Raw genomic sequence first — 21,545 nt, forward strand, 5'->3', positions numbered from 1 at the left:
GACTTACAACTTGGTACAAGGTTAACATAAAAACACCAATAAACCAAGCTAGTGGTAAGAAAGATAATGTATGGATATCAACTTCTTAATTATTGGGAACACAACGTTTCGGAGTATATACTTACTCCTTCATCAGGTGAATACATGCTATGGGGAGTAAATATATTCTCTGAAATGTTCTGTTTCCCATAATAAAGAAGTTGACATCCATAAATTATCTTTCTTATGTGTATCACTTCTAGGAACTAGGAAAACTAGGTGACAAGGAAAACTGATCTAGTGACGTCAACAGTCTCCGTAGCGCAGGTGGTCGCATGACGAGTGAGTGAGTGAGTATGGTTTCACGCCGCTTTTAGCAATATTCCAGCTATAATCATGGCGGGGGACACCAGAAATGGGCTTCACACATTGTACCCATGTGGGGAATCGAAACCGGGTTTTCGGCGTGACGAGCGAACGCTTTAACAACTAGGCTACCCCACGGCACATCGCATGACATTTTCAAAGTGTCTGACACGGAAAGGCCTAAACCTTTCATTTAGATCACGGATGTTGGTACCTCTTTGTGTCAACATTGTTCTACATTGTATTTATAAAGATTATTTGTACGGAATAAAAATGTTATTTCTCCTGACTACGTTTGAGGTTGTTCTAGTGTAGTGGGTGAGGGTGACCCAGTTATCGGCCAACTCCGCCTTCATTTGGTGAGTAGCCAGGGTCTGTTTTCAAGTAATTATGGAAATTATGCCCGCTATTGTTTAATGAGTGATTGTATTCACATATCGGCTAAAGAGACGACGTTTGCATCAGTAATCATTTATCTCTTTTATTACTAGCTTCTACAACTCAGTGAATTCAGGTAAAGAAAATACATGCACCAATTACACCATTTCTTTCATCGCCTGTTTAACTCTCTGTGGCAATTCGGCCTCAAATCTCAGAAGAGAATCATCAATAACCGAGCCTGGAGGGAAGCAGACGCTCTCATTAAGATGGCATGGACGCACGTGATGAATAACGCCATCACTTGGTGACACACGAGGTCTGAAAGAACAAATTGAAACATCAATGGCAGAGATAAAAGATAAGGTGACATCTCTTTTGTAAAAAAATATATTCTTGAAAACAAGGTCACTATCAATCAATAAGCAATCGGTATGGCGTCTCTTTGCGAAACCAAGCCAGTAGCAATTCTGTCGTTGAACATATGACATGCCAACCTTCTTTATCAGACACAAAACGATAATTATCGTAAAGTAAATTTTCAAAGAATAATAATCATCATAATCATAATAATAATATTACGCCCCCGGAATATGTAAAGGGCGTCATGGAAAATGATAAATACAAAATCCTCTGGAATAGGCCCGTATACAGCCTCAGACATTGTCCAAGGGCGTACGTTTCGGCCCTCGGATGGTATAGCTCAGGGTGATGACGGATGACAAAACTCAGGGGTGAAGTTTAGACGACAGCAGCCATGTTTATTGATGCAGGTTGAAATGAGTCGAAAAGGTACATGTTGATAGTAACGTGACAGAACGCACACCGGGACCGAGTGGCCAATGTTCCCGGGTGGAGACTCGCTCTGTCACTTACCTTCTGGCTGTCTCCCTGACTGACCATGTCAGTCGGGTTTTGTAGAGCGAGGTATTACGGAACGTGTGACAAGGTCATTGTCTCACGTGTATTTATATACGTAAGATCCGGCGACGTAAGGAGGTGTTAATTGAAATTTATAGATAGCGCTGGAGATCCTGCCCGGAGGGGCTTATGATAAGAAGGGATACGCCGAATGTTTGCTGAATATATTAAACAGACAAAGGGCGTAGAATTTCGGTGCACTTGGAACATATTAAACCAGTTAGGTATTTAGATATATGAAATGTTAAATAAGTTTTGAAATGGATTGCACTCTTTTAAATAAAAGTTTTGAAATGGTTTGCACTGTAACAGTATCCAGGCCAACAAACCTGATCTTGTCCTCTTTGATAAATCCAATGAAATCATTTATATCATTGAATTTTCTGTTCCTCTTGACACTAATGTGACTGACAAGATTGAGGAAAAACAGGGCAAATGTGCGGACCTCGCTTTCGAAATGTCACGCTTGCATCCCCAGTATCAAGTTGTCCGACCCATTGTTCTCGATGCCTTAGGCTTGGTACCTCCCAATCTGTTGACTGACAATAGGAGTGTACCCGAGTTTGCTACCAGGAATACAGCCCTTCTGACAATCTGGGTAATGCAGAAGGTTGCAGTGTTGGGGAATCTTCACATTCCTGCCTGACAATGCCTTGACAACCCACACCCTGTTTGCTGCATTTTTTATTTTAATCTGTACTGATAATAAAACTCTTTGGAATAGGCACATATACAGGGGCCAAGGTTGTCAAGTATCAAGTTCAAGTATCAAGGGCTCCAGCATATTTTATGATAAACTCATAGCTACAGCTAACTTTCCTCTGATGTGTGATAAATGGGAAAATGAACTTAATCAAAGCATTTTATGGAACATTGTTTTCTCTGATTGTAGAATGTGTACAAATGATGTTAAACTAATATATGTCCAGTACAGATTCATAATTATATAGATCTCTACATACCAAAAAGGAATTATTGAAAATTAAGTTAATGGATATTGATAAATGCTCATTTTGTGTCTCTGAATCTGAAAACTTATACCATGTGAATGTAGAATGCATGATGGTAAAGGAATTTTGGTTAGAAATTGAAATGTACCTTAACACGAAATTTTCATATGATATTCATATTACCCTTCTGGATAAGTTATTTTGCTACAACAAAAACAACTACCTTTTCAACCACAAACATTAAGAAAACTCCATTATGCTTTTCTTTTTCATACAAATATTGAGAGATGTATGTAAAAAAGAAAAATGTATCGCAATGAAAAATAGTAGTATTAATAGATTCGACAGAAAATGGAAGGCATTATCAGCCTACTTATTATAATTTTTCAATAAATCAGCATATACATGTTACCAATGTTACATTTATGTCTACTGAATTGAAATAAAAATATTAAAAATAAAAAAACGTCGCCAATACCTTGAATCTATCAACAACATCGCCTGTATACTGAATCTATCAACAACATCGCCTGTATACTGAATCTATCAACAACATCGCCTGTATACTGAATCTATCAACAACATCGCCTGTATACTGAATCTATCAACAACATCGCCTGTATACTGTTGCCTTTATACCGAACCTATCAATAACATCGCCTGTATACTGAATCTAACACCTACACCGCCAATATACTGAATCTATCAACTACATCGCATGTATAAAAAAAGAGAGAAATTTTTGTTTGTTCGCAATCCCATTGTTCTTGGTGCCTTAGGTTTGATGAGTGTCATGCGCCAAACAAAGAAGCAAACATCATTGACACGCACGTGCAAATTGTGAATCGCGACCGTAAAGTCGTGGTGATGTCTTCACGAATATGTACAAAAGATTCATATTTTTACTTTAGAAAAAAATATCATTGAACATTATGTGAAGCACATTTACTTTTCCCATAAGGTTACAAAAAAACATTTATATTTCAAATATTATCTTATTAGCAAACACGAGTCTCCTTGATAATACATATATCATGTCAAGACCGAACAGTGATAATTCATGTATCATGTGAACGACCTGTCATGGCCGAACAGAGCTAGTCCATGTATCTGTATTACAATTCACTGACTTTTTTAACATCAAACACTTTCTTTCAGACTCTGACTACTTACACTGTGTAAGGGGCTTTGGCGTTGACCCTATGAGTCGATGGAATCACCACTCTGTCGGGAATATAAAAGTACTTGTAAGCCTTCCATTGAGGTGGGGTCGACCTGGAGTATTCTAAGTGTTCCATGCCAGAAGAATGGTTCCTTGTTTTGCCGTGGCTGGTGTAGTGGAACATGATGTAGAAGTGGAACCCTGCTGCTTGTGGGTGCTTGGCAGTTAGTTCCTGAGATTTGAATATCAGCAATGTTAAGTTATGTACGCTGTTTTATCTTAATGGTGTAGGGGTGGTCGAGTAGCCTAGTGGTTAAAGCGTTCGCTCGTCACACCGAAGACCCGGGTTGATTCCCGACGTGGGTACAATGTGTGAAGCCCATTTCTGGTGTCCCCCGCCGTGATATTGCTGGAATATTGCTAAAAGCGGCGTAAAAGCATACTCACCATGGGGGCACGGGTGGCCCAGTCGTCTAAATCGCCGCGTCCCTTGGGAACGCGAGAGACCTATGATTGTGGGTTCGAATCCCGGTTCATCCCGATTATGTTTCTAGGTTTGTCCGCACCATACCCGTGCTCAAGTTTTCACCGAAGTGGTCAACGTCTGAGACCTGCGTCACTTCGGGTGTTCCTCACACATTAAGCTGACACGCCGCGACATAACTGGAATACTGTTAAAAGCGGCGTTAAACCCAACTCACTCACTCATACTCACTCACTCACTAATGGAGTAAATATCACTTTGGAGATGGCAATTATCGTTGTTCCCCATCTATTAAACTCAGACAGAGTACATTACGTCATGGTGTTATTTATAATGTAGCATCACTGTAAGTGAATAGACAGTTAAATATTCAGATGTTTTGTAATGTTTGTTTGTTTGTTGTTTAACGCAGCACTCAGCAATATTCCAGCTATATGACGGCTGTTTTGTTATGACAGAAAATAAGGAAACTAAAGGATCATAAGGTTTTGTCTTACCTTTATGAAAGGTTTCAAAGTGACATTTTTCCTGGGAAGAATGATCTCATCAGCATCAATACCCATCACCCAGCTGTATCCCGATAGTCTCTCTCTGCAGTCTAACAGGACAAAACTCTCATCTTGAAAAAACTGCCCATCATGTCTATGGCGGTGTTTATACAGATCCCGATAGGCGACACCTTGAAATAGGAAAAGAATCAGCTGTATACTTGTAATGCTTATAACCAGCTTTGAAGAAGCCGTCCTAACATCCTCCCTCTTCCACATGCTGGTATACACGCACAGATGATACGGTTACGACCAGAACCCTGATATCCTACTGGGCGGTCTTAACATTCAACACCAAAGAGTCAAGTTTACCATGGAGACAGGAAACACCCTCGATACAATCACACATTACCCTTCCTCAACACAATCACACATTCAACACCAAAGAGTCAAGTTTACCATGGAGACAGGAAACATCCTCGATACAATCACACATTACCCTTCCTCAACACAATCACACATGAAACCTCCTAGATACAATCAAACCTTACCCTTCCTCGATGCAATCACACAATACCCCTCCTAGTCCAATCACACATTACCCTTCCTCGATACAATTACACATTCCCTTTTCCTCGATACAATCACACATAACCCTTCCTCTATACAATCACACATTACCCTTCCTCGATACAATCACACAATACCCTCCTCGATGCAAACAAACATTTCACATTCCTCAGCACAATCACACATTACCCTTCCTCGATAAAAGCACACATGATCCTTCCTCGATTTAATCACACATCACCCTTTCTCGATGAAATCACACATAGCCCTTCCTCGATACAACCACACCTTATCCTTCCTTAACACAATCCCAGATTACCCCTCCTAGTCCAATCACGCAATACCCTTCCTCGATACAATAACACATTCCCCTTTCTCGATACAATCACACATTACAATTCCTCGATACAATCACACATTATCCTTCCTCGATGCAATCACACAATACCCTTTCTCGATACAATCACACATTACCCCGCATAGTCCAATCACACATTACCCTTCCTCGATAAAATCACACATTACCCATCCTCGATACAATCACACATTACACTTCCTCAATACAATCACACACTTCCCTTCCTCAACACAATCACAAATTACCCTTCCTTGATACAATCACACATTATCCTTCCTCGATGCAATCACACAATAGCCCTCCTCGATACAATCACACATTACCCTCCCTCGATACAATCACACATTCCCCTACCTCGATACAATCACACATTATCCTTCTTCGATACAATCACATATTACCCTTCCTCAATACAATCACATACTACCAATCCCCGATACAATCACATTTTATCCTTCCTCGATACAATAGCACAAAACCGTTCAACGATACAATCACTCATTACCCTTCCTTGATGAAATCACACAATATCCCTCCTAGATGCAATCACACATTACCCTTACACGATAAAATCCAATATTATCCTTCCTCAATACCATCGCACATTACCCTCAAAGTCCAATCACACATTACCCTTCCTCGATACAATCACATATTATCCTTCCTCGAATCCATCACACACTACCCCTCCTAGTCCAATCACATATTAACCCTTCCTCGATTCAATTACACATTCCTTTCTCGATAAAATCACACAATACCCTGCCTCGATAAAATCACACATTATCCTTCCTCGATACCATCACACATTACCTCTCCTAGTCCAATCACACATTACCCTTCCTCGATACAAAAAACCTTTTCCTTCCTTGATACAATCACACATTACCCTTCCTCAATACAATCCAAGATTACCCCTCCTAGTCCAATCACACATTACCCTTCCTCGATACAATTATACATTCCCCTTCCTCGATACAATCAAACATTATGCTTCCTCGAAAAACACACACCTTATCCTTCTCGATACAATTGCACAATACCCTTCCTCAATAGTATCCCAGATTACCCTTCCCCAATACCATCGCATATTACCCTTCCTTGATGCAAACACACATTAACCTTCCTTAACAAAATCACACAATACCCTTTCTCGATACATAGAAACATTCCCCTTCCTCGGAACAATCACACAATTTTCCTTCCTCGATACCTTCACACATTACCATTCCTAGTCCAATCACACATTACCCTTCCTCGATACAATCACACATTGTCCTTCCTCGATACAATCACACAATAATAATCCTCGATACAATCACACATTTCCCTTCCTAAACACAATCACAAATTACCCTTCCTCGATACAATCACACATTTCATTCCTCGATACAATCGAACAATACCCTGCCTCGAAACAATCACATATTATCCTTCCTCGATTTAATCACAGATTACCCTCCTCAACACAATCACACATTACCCTTCCTCGATACAATCACACCTGATCCTTCCTTGATACAATCACATATTACAATTCCTCAATACAATCCAAGATTATCCCTCCTCGTCCAATCTTACATTACCCCTACTCGATACAATCACTCATTACCCTTCCTTGATACAATCACACATTATCCTTCCTCGATATAATTACACATTCCTTTATTAATACAATCACACAATACCCTGCCTCGATACAATCAGAGATTACCTTTCCTCGATACAATCACGCATTTTCCTTCTTTAACAAAATCAAACATTTCCCTTTCTCGATACAACGACACATTCCCCTTCCTCGGTATAATCACACATTATCCTTCCTCGATTTAATCGCATATTATCCTTTCTCGATACAATCAAACATTACCCTTCCTCAATACAATCCAAGATTACCCCTCCTCGATAAAATCACACATTTCCCTTCCTTAACAAAATCACACATTACCCTTTCTCGATACAATCACACATAACCTTTTCTCAAAACGATCACACATTACCCTTCCACGATACAATCACACCTTACCCTTCCTCGATACAATAACACAATACCCTTCCTGAATACAATCCAAGATTACCCTTCCTCAATACCATTACATATTACCCTTCTTCGTTACAATCACACCATATCCTTCCTCAATACAATCACACATTACCCTTCCTCGAGATAATCACACCTTATCCTTCCTCGAAACAATCACACATTACCCTTCCTCAATACAATCCCAGATTAACCCTCCAAGTGCAACCACATATTACTCTTTCTCGATACAATTACACATTTCACTTCCTCCATAGAATCACACATTACCCTTCCTCGATGCAGTCAAACATTACCCTTCCTCAATACAATCACACATTATCCTTCCTCGATACCATCACACATTACCCTTCCTAGATCAATAACACAATACCCTTCCTCGATGCAATCACACATTACCCTTCCTTAACACAATCACACATTACCCTTTCTCGATACAATGACACTTTCCCCTTCCTCGACACAATCACACATTCCCCTTTCTCAGTACAATCACATAATACCCCCCACCCCACCTAAATGGAATCACACATTACCCTTCCTTAACAGAATCACACATTCCCCTTTCTCGATGCAATCACACATTACCCTCCCTCGACACAATCACAAATTACCCTTTCTCGATACAATGACACATTCCCTTTCCTCGACACAATCACACATTCCCCTTTCTCGGTACAATCACATAATACCATACCCCCCACCCCCCCTCAATGGAATCACACATTACCCTTCCTTAACAGAATCACACATTATCCTTCCTCGATACAATCACACATTACCCTTCCTCGAAACAATGACACATTCCCCTTCCTGGACACAATCACACATTATCCTTCCTCAAAACATTTAAACATTCCCCTTCCTCGATACAATCACACAATACTCCTCCTCGATACAATCACACAATACCCTTCTTCAATACCATCACACATTACACACAATTACCCTTCCTCAGTACCATCACACATTACCCTTCCTCAGCCTAATCACACATTACACTTTCTGGATACAATGACACATTACCTTTCCTTAACACAATCACACATTACCCTTTCAGAATACAATCACACATTACCCTTCCTCGATACAATCACACATTACCTTTCCTCGATACTATCACACATTACCCTTCCTAGATACAATCACACATTGCCCTTTTAGAATACAATCACACATTACCCTTTCTCGATACAATCACACATTACCCCTCCTCGAAACAATCACACATTACCCTTCCTCGATACAATCACACATTACCCTTCCTCGATACAACCACACATTTTCCTTCCGCGATACAATCACACATTTCCCCTCATTGTCGAATCACACATTTTCCTTCCTCGATAGAATTACACAATCCATTTCTTCGATGCAATCACAAATTCGCTTTCTTGATACCATCGCATATTACCCTTCAACGATACAATCACACATTATCCTTCCTCGATACAATAACACTTTACCTTTCCTCGATACAATAACACATTACCCTTCCTCGATACAATCACACATTACCCTTCCTCGATACAATCACACATTATCCACGGGGGACCTAAGTAGCCCATGGCCTAAAATATAAGATTCGTAGAGGACGATATTTGCTTGACAGTGACCATAGCCTTATTGTTTCCTCGGAGTCAAATGATCAACACCAAAGTAATGATAGACTCGATATGTGCTTCTGAAATATACATGGACGTAAATCTCAACTTTTTGGCGTCGAATTTCTGACATTTTTTAGAACAATTTAATGTGTTTTGCTTGATTGAAACTAGATGTTTAAATGCAAACTAATCGTTGACAAATGTATTTCAGCAGTATGACTTATTTCATAGTGACGCCAAACGAATTGGTTATCACGGCCGATGGTCTGGCGGGGTGACAGTTGGTATTAATAACATGTATTCAGCCTACACTGAAGAGTATATGAAAACTGGGAAAATTGCATTTTCTTTTCAGATAAAAGATATAACATTGCCATATCATCTGTTATTGGTTTATCTATGTCCATCCAGAATAGAAGGTTCGTCTATGTATAACCATTTAGAAGGAAATGGATTTGAACTTTTAGAAGATAAACTCATGCAGATACTGTTTGATTTTGTGGAAACCTGTCAGTTTATTTTGTGGCGGAGGTTTAACGCAACAACGTCTAATGAGCCAGATTATGTAATGGATGAGGATGTTCCGTATTTACCAGTTGGACAAGATTATAATTCAAATTAATTTGACCATCCAAGACATACAAGCGGTAGTGTTGTAAACACAAATGGAAGATGTCTTTTACAGTTGTGCAAACCTTTCAATATCCATATTCTAAATGGGCGCACAAAAGGTAATGCACCCGCAAATTATACATGCATATCCCATCAAGGATATAGTATTACTTCATTTCAAGTGACATTTTTCACAATCACTCTGATTTTTTGGTTTACTTTGTACGGAATGTAACCATATGCCACTTAAATGTACCATAAAGGTATATTACAGCCGTTTCAATCAGCAACAGCAACAAATAATTTACAACTGATTCCCACCATATATATATATAATATATATATTTTTTAAATTGAATTGAACTTCCGAGAATTAGTACGATGTACTCTTACTGAACAGGTTTTTGCGGAATACAGAGGATTAGTTGAAAGTGACATAAATGCAGCTACGTGGAGATTAACGGATATCTTTTCATATTGTGGCAGTGAAATGTTTCTTCAAAACTAAGAGGAGGCGTATTTTTCGACAACAACCTGATTGGTTTGATAAACAGTGCGCAATGGTAAAAGGAGCAAAATACAGGTACTTAAATCAATGCAGGAAATACAAAGGTATTGAAAATTTACCGAGATACTTAAATGCAATATCAAACTTCAAGGAGTGTTGTAAACATAAAAGATCTAAGCACGAAGAGAAGTAAAGTGGAGATATTAATGATGCTGTGAAAAGTAATCGCAGCAAAAACATTTGGCACACTGTGAAACAGTTTTTTACGAAATACATGTACCAATCATTCTTCTACTGTGGATCCGTCTGTGTTTTATCACTATTTCAAGTGTCTATTACATCAAGGGTCTACAGTCAAAGTTTCAGATTTTGAGCGTCAAGTAAATGACTTTGTTGATAACCACAAATGTGATGCATGCATTTATAACCCACTGAATACAGATTTGTTGTCATCGTTAACTGGGGAAGAGATAACTTAGGGAATTGAAGATCTAAGGAACGGGAAAGCACCAGGAGTGGATGGCATTCCTGCAGGATTCTTAAAGGTGGGCATTTATTGCATACTTCCACATCTAAAACTTGTATTTAATCAGATTCTGGATAGTTTAGTTTTCCCTGGGGTATGGAATAATGGCATGATTTTACGTTTGTTAAAATCAGGTTACAAAGCTGTTCCTAATAATTATAGTGGAATATCCCTTCTAAATGTGACTGGAAAGTTTTTAATGCTATTATTGGAAGAGGACTAAGAACATGGATTGAATTAAATGACCTATTATCAGAATCACAAGCTGATTTCCGAGAACATTATTCTAGAATAGACAACCTATTCTCTTCACAAGCCTTATACAGTAAGTATCTGTGCAGACCAAAAGGACGTTTCTTTTGTGCGTTTATAGATTATAAAAAGGCATTTGACCTTTTACCAAGAAAAAAACTTTCAAACTTATTGTTACAGAAAGGATGTCATGGAAAAATACACAGAAGTCTCAAAAACATGTACGGCTCCATTAAATCTTGCTTTAAAATTAATAGTGAGATACCCCCATCATTTCAAACATCGTCTTAAGTTCGTCAAGGATGCATCTTAAGTCCGCTTTTGTTTATCTTCTTCATAAATGAATTAGTGACAGAAATGTAACATCTTGTAGCCATTGCATTTTTATTTCACAAAGTATTAAAGATTTAATGCTCCTTCTATTTGCGGACGATGTTGTGACATTTTCATATACTGTGATTGGCCTACAGCGATAACTTGATTGTGTGACATCATTTTGTAAAAAGTGGGGACTTAAAGTAAAATTTTGAAAGAAAATGCAATTGTTTTTCGGAATGGGGGTATCATCGCTCGTAATGAAGCATGGACTGTTCATGATAAACCGGTGATAAATACAACCTACAACAATTATCTTGGAGTTATATTTTCATCAACGTTGAAGTGGACGAAGACTTATCAAAATCTGTCCACTCGAAATGTCATTATTCCAATATATAATATATTTCAACAATACAAACATTTTTCTTGTGCGTGCAAAATATTTGACTCTAACGTTTCACCAATCTTATTATATGCACCTGGGGAACTAAATATCCAGAAAGTATTGAACAAGTCCACGCAGCCTACTTCAAGCGAGTTGGAAAGTTTGCTGTTGACAAAGCTATCCTTGGTGAGACAGGACGGCATTGTCTGTATGTATCTACTCAGATGAGAATTGTTAAATATTGGATTAGATTATTAAGAATGAATATAGATATCCCCATCAATGTTACATTATGCTAAGAAAATTGGATGAAACTGAAAAACAAGGGACATCAGAAATACGCTATCTTCTGTCCTTTTGCAGATTTTCTCATGTATGGATTGCACAGGACGGCAGTGATGATAAACAATAGATCAAGACAATGTAAAAATGTAGATAAGTCCGACTCTATGTACACATTGTAATGTAGCTTTTGTTACTGATGAGTATCATATTATGTTATATGCCCCAAGTACTCAAGTATTAGAAATACCGCACTATAGCCCTACCAGCACTCAGTCAATATTAAAGTTGCCGAATACTAGAAACGTATATCTCCTTAAATCTGTCGCTTAAAACATGTGTTTCAATTACGAACTCTCACGTGACCACTTATCTTGCCACGTAAAACTGTACTACTGAATAAACTACTACTATATGTGCTTGACGTCAACTGAAAAACGTAGGTCATATAAATCTCTACGCGTCAAGTGATTTTTTACTTTATTTGACAAACGTGTAGATCAATATAAGAGATATCTGAATAATGTTCTTAAAGTCAATTGTTTTCTTTGTTGAAGCAAAACAGAGTATTTACAGAAAAACTATATGCCAGAGTGTATCCAAAAGTATTGATCAAGCCGTTAACTTCTTGTGAGTGGAATACATTGGACTTATGTTATTTCACGGTGCGATGACACCACATACGTTGTGCACAGTGACAGAACCTTAGCACCTAGAGTAACAAAAAAACGTTACAAGAAAATTGTTTAACAATATTACCGTCTATTCTTCCTGGTAATTCGAAGGGCTGAACGTCCAGTATTCCTTGTTTGGAGTAATACCGAAATATCTTCCGTATACTTTCTGGATTGTCCAAATCAAATATCAGAATCTTGTCAACTCCCAGTAGCTTTTGGATTTCTATCCATTCCACTAATCGCTGAGGCCTCAGGTCTTTTCCAAATAAGGTCTTCCCACACAGAGCTAAACCTCCTGGTCGTTGGACTGGTCTTTTCACTGGAATATAATCCTGTACGTCATGGCTGCACGAGGACGACGTCAGGGACATCTGTACCACATCTGTCCCAAGCGGTAATGAACAAGTGTATTGTGTAGCGTGGAAATGACCCGCACGTGGCATCTTGTATGGTTCCGATGCATTGGTTATCAACAACGTGTGGTTGCTGAGTATGATGCAGCACTTCAAGGTCACATGGGCGCCATCAAAGGTGTTTATGTTGATGTTCAAACGACCCTTTATTGGTCGGTCATTTACTGCAAAAGCAGTTAAGAAAAAGGTTGACATTCTTCCAATCTTTCTGAAGTACTGAAATGGTTTTCCGCTGTTTTCAGATTGAGTAGCTGGTCGAGGTATCTTGTTAAACGAGAATGGCTTTCCATCACTAGACATGTACACTTCCCCAATGACCAGCTGAAACATTGAGTTGAGGAAAGACACACTTAATGCAACTTAACAATGTTCCTGTTATATGAATGTATGTCAGATCATGATCAGGTTAATTGGGAGGAACGCCAAAAGGGATACTAGGTCTTTAGTTTTATCTGGGAGTTTTATCCTTTTTATGAAAGTTCGGGTATGGTCCTGGCAAACCATAAATCACAAACAGGACGAATCTTGCATTTCGGGTCATGACAGGATACTGTCGCGCAGGCCCGAACAGCGATTTGCGGATCATTAGACGCCTTGGCGACCAGTGACTGCTTAAGAAAAGGCATATGTACAATTCAAAATATGTCAATTAATTCTTATCACTTATGCGTCAAATTTGTCAACTGAGGAGAAAAACAAGTCAAACTTTCTGTTGATTTTATCATATGTTTGATTTTCAAATGAAGATATCTCAAGTTAGGTATATTATTTCCATAAAGTCAACTGCATTGGTGCTTAGTCAGCAGTCATCGAATACTTCTACGTGATTCTATTTTATAAAATACCATTTGATTTAAAACATTAAAAATGAAGAGATACATTCGCATAATACCCAACTGCTGGTGGGTATCTTTGAAAATAAATAAATTTGCCTTTTGCGGCACACATTTACAACTCATCAAACATGGTAGGGGGAATGTAGTTGCAAATTCATTTCTTACCCCAGTCGTCATTGAACCAATATATTTTTACACAAAATCACCTAGCCACAGATTACTTTTTACAAAATGTAGCCGGAATATGTGGTGGTTAAATAGACATACTCAAATTTAACATTTCTTTCAAATTTCAATTACATGAAAAAACAAAATCAGTATACCATCTCTTGCCCCACAGTTTACATGTATGCCATAAAACGAGCATTTCAGTCCAAAGGCTTGACCGGCTGGAATAGTGGTCGATATAAAGGGAAGGTTGACTAAAAGAAAGTTTTCAATCATAAGAAATGTGCACATACACACTGTGTGTTCTTGAAAGAGGAAGATCGTTATGTAGATACAAAGAGGTTATCGTATAAAACATAAATAAGTACTCAATATGAATGTTCGTGTAAATATTTACTCACATATTGATCACTTCTCCACCATACAAATCCAGGTATTGAAACAAGAAAAATGATTGCACACAATGCTGCAGATCTGTGGAGGTTCATCCCGCTATGCCAAATCAGTTAGGTATCACTTGAATATGTTCGCTGAAAGAAAATTAAATTGACACTTTTCAAAAGACTCTAAATTACACAAAACGTCAACGCCAGAGAACAATCAGGCAAAAGATTAGAGCCATAAATGCAATGCTCAAGAACAAGTTTGTCTTCTGCTAAATATAGGGAGAAGTGGGATATATCTAATCAACTGTAATTTAGGAAAGCATTCTGTTTAATGTATTGAGTCTGTTTCCAGCATCCCAAAGACGTCGACGTAGCCATGGTCACAAGACAAATGATACCATTCATTTGTTGCCTCTCCTTCGGGATCATTGGGACTGCACAAAGTAAGACAATACTATAATCTGTGTCAAAGAAAGGAATTAAACGACTCCAGCATTTGTTGCTGATGGGCTGGTCTACAGTATCGACTAGAGCCTACAGAGAGTACAGTTCTTGATGTCGGTTTGAAACGCTTGGCCAAAACAGAAACAAATCTCCACTAAATCAGCTGCATGTTGACTGCATGTCCTTGAATTTAATTTGAGATTTGCAAAAAGGGAATTGTTGCCTTAAATTCAAGTAACATTCTCAGACAAAAATAAGTTTACCAAAATGTCCCACAATATTCTAAATTTCAGGAACCACCAACAATTTCATTTTCGTATATGAACACCATTTCATCCAGTTTGTTCAATTATAGGAAGGTGTTCCAGAAAGTGAACTTGGCAGCTAAAGATGTAAATTCCACTACTTGTGGCTGCCAAGACTCATCATACTTCTTTAAGCCTGTAGGTCATATAATCACGGGTGACTTCACTGTTGCTGATAATAACAAACTTCGTCAGATATTAAAATATGGACCAGAATATCGTGAGGAACCTGCTACACTTTGGGAGCAAAACTTTAAAATCATTATGGATGCTATCGAATAATTGGCCAAAAGAGTAGAGGAATCTGTTGAATGTCTTTCAGAGTCGTTTTTGCGTTATGTTGTCATTGGTAGAGAGCATAAACGTATTGACAGGAAACGGAAAATCCACAAGTAATCTCGATTGTACAATTCCGACTGTTGAGAATCACTATCAAATAGTGATGGTATCAGGTGTTCGCGAATAGGTGATCACAACCTGCCCAACTGGTGGCATCCATCACAAACACATGCAAAGGCTAGTTAATTGTTCACCTTACAAATACACGGGAACATGTGGTCAACTTCACAAGAGGGAATAGCAGAGGGCATAATTTTGGTCAATGATGCTCAAATTTGGAAATGTCCACCACATGTCTACCATTAAACTCTTTGAAAGTTTTACTGGGGCCTTGAATGTTGTAACCTTGATGAAACAACTTTTGAGCAAGAGTGGGATGACGCTCTTTGAATTTTTTTAGGAAAGAGCATGCTCGATTGTACCTAAAAAGTTAGAAATGTAGACACCAACGGCTAGAGCTGCAGGAATATTGCTCGACATTAAGGGGAAGTCATCCCTCTTGCCATACAGTCTTGTGGAGAGTTTTTGTGTCACTCTGAATCTTCATGCACAGTTCTAAATATGAGACAGACGAGGCGGTTTCACTGATCACTGATCACCTTTATTTCTAGTTCAGGAGGGTAAATCAGTGGAAGGGAATTGGCTGTTTGATGGTTATTGAACGATATCAGATCATCGATATAACTTATAGCTTTAGTTAAACCTCATGGCCATATTAACTTGTTTTAACTTCGTCAATCCAAGCAGAAAGAAACAGACCAGCAAGAAGGTGATCCCTACTTCTTGCCTAGATGTCTACCCCTCAATTCTACATGGATGTTATCAATGAGGATGTCCAGCATTTCACATACATTGTATTGTTTTCTCGGTACATTTCAGATGGCTTTTGCTTTCCCTTGATTGTCCTGAACCTCTGCATATAACCAGACAATCAAGTGATGGACAAGAAATCCAGTCACATGATAACGAATTCACTGATTTTGTTCATACTGAAAACGATACAATAAAATTGAATTGAATCTGTCGTGTACAGAGATTCTGCTACTTATAAGTAAAGAAATAAGACGTTTGAAAACTATGTTCGTTTTGCAACACAGCAGGGGGGCGGGGGCGGGGGTGGGGGCGGAGGCAGTTTCTATGTCTCAGCCCAAACACTTTTTTGTAGTTGTCTCAGCATATTTGATAAATGTTATTGAGCTCATAATGCAATTCGGGGACTTCAGAACACCGGCAGAAATATCGACCCATTTAAAATAAATATAAAACGTCAATCCCAGAGAAAAACCTGTCTTTATTATCCAACGAAACAGATTCCATTGACTGTAAATAGCCAGATACCGGTGAAAATTATTTGAATGGGTCACTGTAAATCGGTGATAACACCAGGTGTTTAACATGAATAAAGTAGGAGTTTATACATAAAATATAGGGAAACGCCATTAAAATATAGTTATGACAGACAATGCAAAACATATACAGATAACATAATTACATGTATCAAATTTCTGCGTTTTAATACTAATAAGCGGGGTTTGGGATTGAAATACACCTTATATTAAAAAAAGGACTAAAAATTCTTTGACAGATTTATAAAGCGATTTTAGCCGTTATGCTCGTAAATATGGTAAATCTAAGATCATAGTATAATGGACATTGAAATAAAACAAGTTCTTCAATTTCAATATGATGACTAAAAAGTATGTTTTCAACATTCAAGTTTCATATCTGTCTGTTTCAATTTTTAAAGGTAAAATACCACATCTTAACTTTTGCAAAGGCAGAACGGTAACTCCGAGGCATACAACTCCTGACATATCTTTCACATCACTATTTAAACATCGAGTTTTCTTTTGTGTACCAGTATTAACTCTATGTTTCCATAAATGTTCCTGCCAGCTTACCCGATAAGTCATTTGAATTATGTTTCCTTCCGTTAAAGATACAGTAATTGGAAACTATATCAGTTAAGTGTGAGTCAAAAGTTAGAGATGCGCCGAATAATCTGCATCCTTGCCCCAGAATAGTTTGCAAACACAACAGTTACTGTATATTCAAGTAGGCGTGTTTATTTAAGACTTGACCTTCACTTTGTGTGGGTTCATTGGAGTAGAGCGAGGGCCAAACTGTATGAACGTAGGAGCTTTCTTATAATATTTTTATCACAATGTCTTACCTCAAAGGATGCAGGCCAAGATCTAACCACAATTTTATTTAGTACGTGTGACTTCATGTTTACACTGACAGTCATACAACAACTAGCTATATCGCGGATTAAAATAGTTCCTCAAAAAGAGAGGTGACATGGCCGTATCGATGCACAACATGCTCTTCAGAAACATCTTGCGCAGCACTTGTATACAAATCATATCCTCATTAGATGAAAACGCTGTGTAAAGAACTACCTCAGTAAGTCAGTCACACGATAAACGTGACGGGAGAGATTTCCGAAGTTGTTAACGAACCTGTGGCGGTTACATGTGTTAGTCATCATTGATCAACTGGCCGATCATTGAAAGGTGAATAAAGATGCGTCAAACAGACACTGAGGTAAATTTATAGATTGCTGGAGACGGTCAATGTCTGCCAAGGCACGGATTGAGTCGATACTACGATAGTTTAGATGTGCATTTCTTCGTTTGTTCATTAGGATAGGCCGCAGCGAGGATATTCGTGAACAATCATGCAGTCACGCTCTCTGACATTTCTCAACGTATATTGAAACGCTGAGACCAAGAATAAAGGTTATAAATGATCAGAAGGAACGCTTATGTATGTTTCTGTGCTAGGGAATTCCCAGGGGTTTCCCTGGGAATGTGGAAGTAGTCCGTCAGTGTTTACGTCATTTCAAGAACACGGTCTCGTGAAAAAAGTATGAACGTCAAATTGTGTCGTTCATACACTTATGAACGTCAATTTCGCGGTCATGTGACCGACCTCTCGTCCAATGGAAAAGACGTATATCGTGTAAACTTCAATTAAAAAATTATAACTGTATAATCAACTGAAACATCACTTTACAAAAGAAGCCTTAATGCATATTTAAACGGAAACGTCATCTTACAAAACAATAGTTAGTTAGTTACTGTATATCCAAGAAAGGCTATAACCTCACAAAACAACAGTTACTGTATAGTCAAACTGAAATATCACCTTACAAAACAACAGTTACTGTATATCCAAGAAAGGCTATCACTTTACAGAACAACAGTTACTCTAAATCCAAGAAGGGCTATCACTTTACAGTTACTGCGTAGCCAAACTGAAACATCACCTCACAAAACAACAGTTACTATATATCCAAGAAGGGCCATCACTTTACAGAACAACAGTTACGGTATATTCAAACTGGAATATCACTTTACAAAAGAACAGCTACTGTTTATCCAAGAAAGGCTATCACTTTACAGAACAACAGTTACTGTATATCCAAGAAAGGCTATCACTTTACAGAACAACAGTTACTGTATATCTAAGAAGGGCTATCACTTTGCAGTTACTGTATAGTAAAACGGAAACATCACCCGAAAACAGTTACTGCGTAGTCAAACTGAAACATCACCTAAAAAAATAACAGTTACTGTATATCCAGGACGGGCTATCACTTTACAGAACAACAGTTACTGTATAGTCAAACAGAATTATCACCTCACAAAACAACAGTTACTGCACAGTCAAACTGAAACATCACCTAAAAAAATAACAGTTACTGTATATCCAGGACGGGCTATCACTTTACAGAACAACAGTTACTGTATAGTCAAACAGAATTATCACCTCACAAAACAACAGTTACTGCACAGTCAAACTGAAACATCACCTTACAAAACAACAGTTACTGTATATCCAAGAAGGGCTAGCACATGGCAGAACAACAGTTGCTGTGTAGTCAAACAGAAATATCACCTCACAAAACAACGGTTACTGCGCAGTCAAACTGAAACATCACCTCACAATACAACAGTTACTGTATATCCAAAAAGGGCTAGCACATGACAGAACAACAGTTGCTGTATAGTCAAACAAGAATATCACCTCACAAAACAACAGTTACTGCGTAATCAAACTGAAACATCACCTCACAAAACAACAGTTACTGTATATCCAAGAAGGGCTATCACTTTACAGAACAACAGTTACTGTAAATCCAAGCAGAACTATCACCTCACAAAGCAACAATTACTGTATATTTAAACAGAAATATCACCTTACAAAACAACAGTTACTGCATGAACGACTATATATGTGTGTACATATGTATTTATCATCAAAAACTGGCTGGATCGCTAATGGCTCTGCTACTGAAGCTGTCAGCAGTACTTTACACTTAAGACACTGTTTATTACCATCTACAAACTGAAAAAAGGTGGAAGAATGATGTTGGATGATAAATAAAATATCACCTTCATCTCTTTTGATATCAAATATATCAACACTCGTTGATATACGTGATATCAAAAGATACTCGGGTGAGATTCTCTATATATACACTAATTTTCATCACTATTGCACAGATATATTGCACAGATTGTAAAAATGTTAAATGTTGACACTTCCATCGTTTTGTTTAGATTTTGTACTGTTAAATTTATTTGTATTCATATTGTTTGTTTGGTTTGTGACAACGTTACATGATTAGAAGCCCGTAGAAGAAGTTGTTCTTAAACCTACTCAACTGTATAAACACTGCCTCCAACCCTGTATATATGCTTGTCAACCACACTCTGAACATCACTTGTTTGATGGCGGTGTTAGAACCTACACCGAAACGTCGCTCCTAATTGTAATAAAGAAGTTGTTCATCCATATATCTCATCCTTACTTAGTACTCCAACTTCTAAATGCCTCTCAAAGAAGTTAATTAAACGTGTCCTGAAAAGTTGCCCAGTGAACAAATTGCAAATCATCACACATGAACCAGTCAATCCTATGAGTATGATTTACAATGTCTAACACTTGCATCACTTACCCGTAGACAGGGAGTCGTTTATATAAACATGATGGTCCACTTCATCAGACATAATGATCCAACTCAACAGACAGTCACCCTGAAGATGTGGATTAGAATTTCCACTTTACGGTACACACTGATTGTACTCGATATATGTTTACAACAGCAAAATGCTCACCGGACATGATGGGTGTTCTAAAACAATATGTCTTAAAAATATACCTCTTCGACTGTGTATGTCTTGAAGCAATGGACGAAAAGCTATCCTGTCGCTCAGCTTCTACCCATCAGTCGAACAAACGCCGACAGTGTACAGTACAACAATTCTGTGTGCGACAGTGTGTGATGTGGAGGTTTGTGCAGCGATTTGTGCAGCTATTCCTATCCGTATGCGTCGGTTTCAAATATACACGCTCTGTTGAACATAAGGATAGGTTCTGTTGTGTGAAAAGCATACATAGAACACATATCGTTAAATAGTTGGAAAGGGAGTTCACTTCTATGGTCTTTGTCCGTTTCACCAAATTGCAACTGCTTGGGTGAAGAGAATGTTTGCTTGTTGTTTTACGCCGCACTCAGCAATATATTCCGGTCTGTAAATAATCGAGTCTGAACCAGACAATGCAGTGATTGACATCATGAGCATCAATCCACGCAATTGGGATCGATGACATGCATCAACCAATTCAGAGAGCCTGATCAACCGATCCCATTAGTCGCCTCTTGCGGCAAGCATGAACGCCTTTTGCGGCAAGCATGGTCTGCTGAAGACCTATTCTACCCCGGATCTTTACGAGTCCAGTATCAATGTACTCCAGTAGACACACATTGAATGTGTGCAG

The 21,545-nt window shown here is 38.3% G+C and overlaps 1 protein-coding gene across 3 annotated transcripts; it reads right to left on the reverse strand.

The window, feature by feature from the left end:
- Positions 1–806: 806 nt before the first annotated feature.
- On the reverse strand, positions 807–21,042 carry LOC124134422. 3 transcript variants are annotated; one of them, XM_048381103.1, is made up of 6 exons: positions 20,926–21,042; positions 14,683–14,811; positions 12,947–13,598; positions 4,738–4,919; positions 3,768–3,988; positions 807–1,044 (listed from the first exon to the last, which is right to left on the reverse strand). In XM_048381103.1, exons 2-6 carry the CDS (start codon positions 14,767–14,769, stop codon positions 882–884), a joined length of 1,305 nt encoding a protein of 434 aa, XP_048237060.1. In that variant the 5' UTR covers positions 14,770–14,811; positions 20,926–21,042; the 3' UTR covers positions 807–881. The 3 variants fall into 3 exon arrangements, with proteins under 3 accessions (XP_048237060.1, XP_048237061.1, XP_048237059.1); XM_048381104.1 differs by having other exon boundaries at positions 20,882–21,042; XM_048381102.1 differs by having other exon boundaries at positions 20,722–21,042.
- Between the last annotated feature and the right edge of the window lie 503 nt (positions 21,043–21,545).

Source organism: Haliotis rufescens, unplaced genomic scaffold (assembly GCF_023055435.1).
Source record: "Haliotis rufescens isolate VD_foot unplaced genomic scaffold, xgHalRufe1.0.p SCAF_35, whole genome shotgun sequence".
Classification (NCBI taxonomy): domain Eukaryota; kingdom Metazoa; phylum Mollusca; class Gastropoda; order Lepetellida; family Haliotidae; genus Haliotis; species Haliotis rufescens.

Excerpts from the sequence above, each read along its gene's own strand:
- LOC124134422 (XM_048381103.1), bottom strand. The coding sequence starts at position 14,769 with ATGAACCTCCACAGATCTGCAGCATTGTGTGCAATCATTTTTCTTGTT. Across the intron at positions 4,920-12,946 it reads ATTACCAGGAAGAATAGACG|GTGTCGCCTATCGGGATCTG; the intron begins GTAATATTGTTA and ends TCCTATTTCAAG. Across the intron at positions 3,989-4,737 it reads CTTTGAAACCTTTCATAAAG|GAACTAACTGCCAAGCACCC; the intron begins GTAAGACAAAAC and ends TTCAAATCTCAG.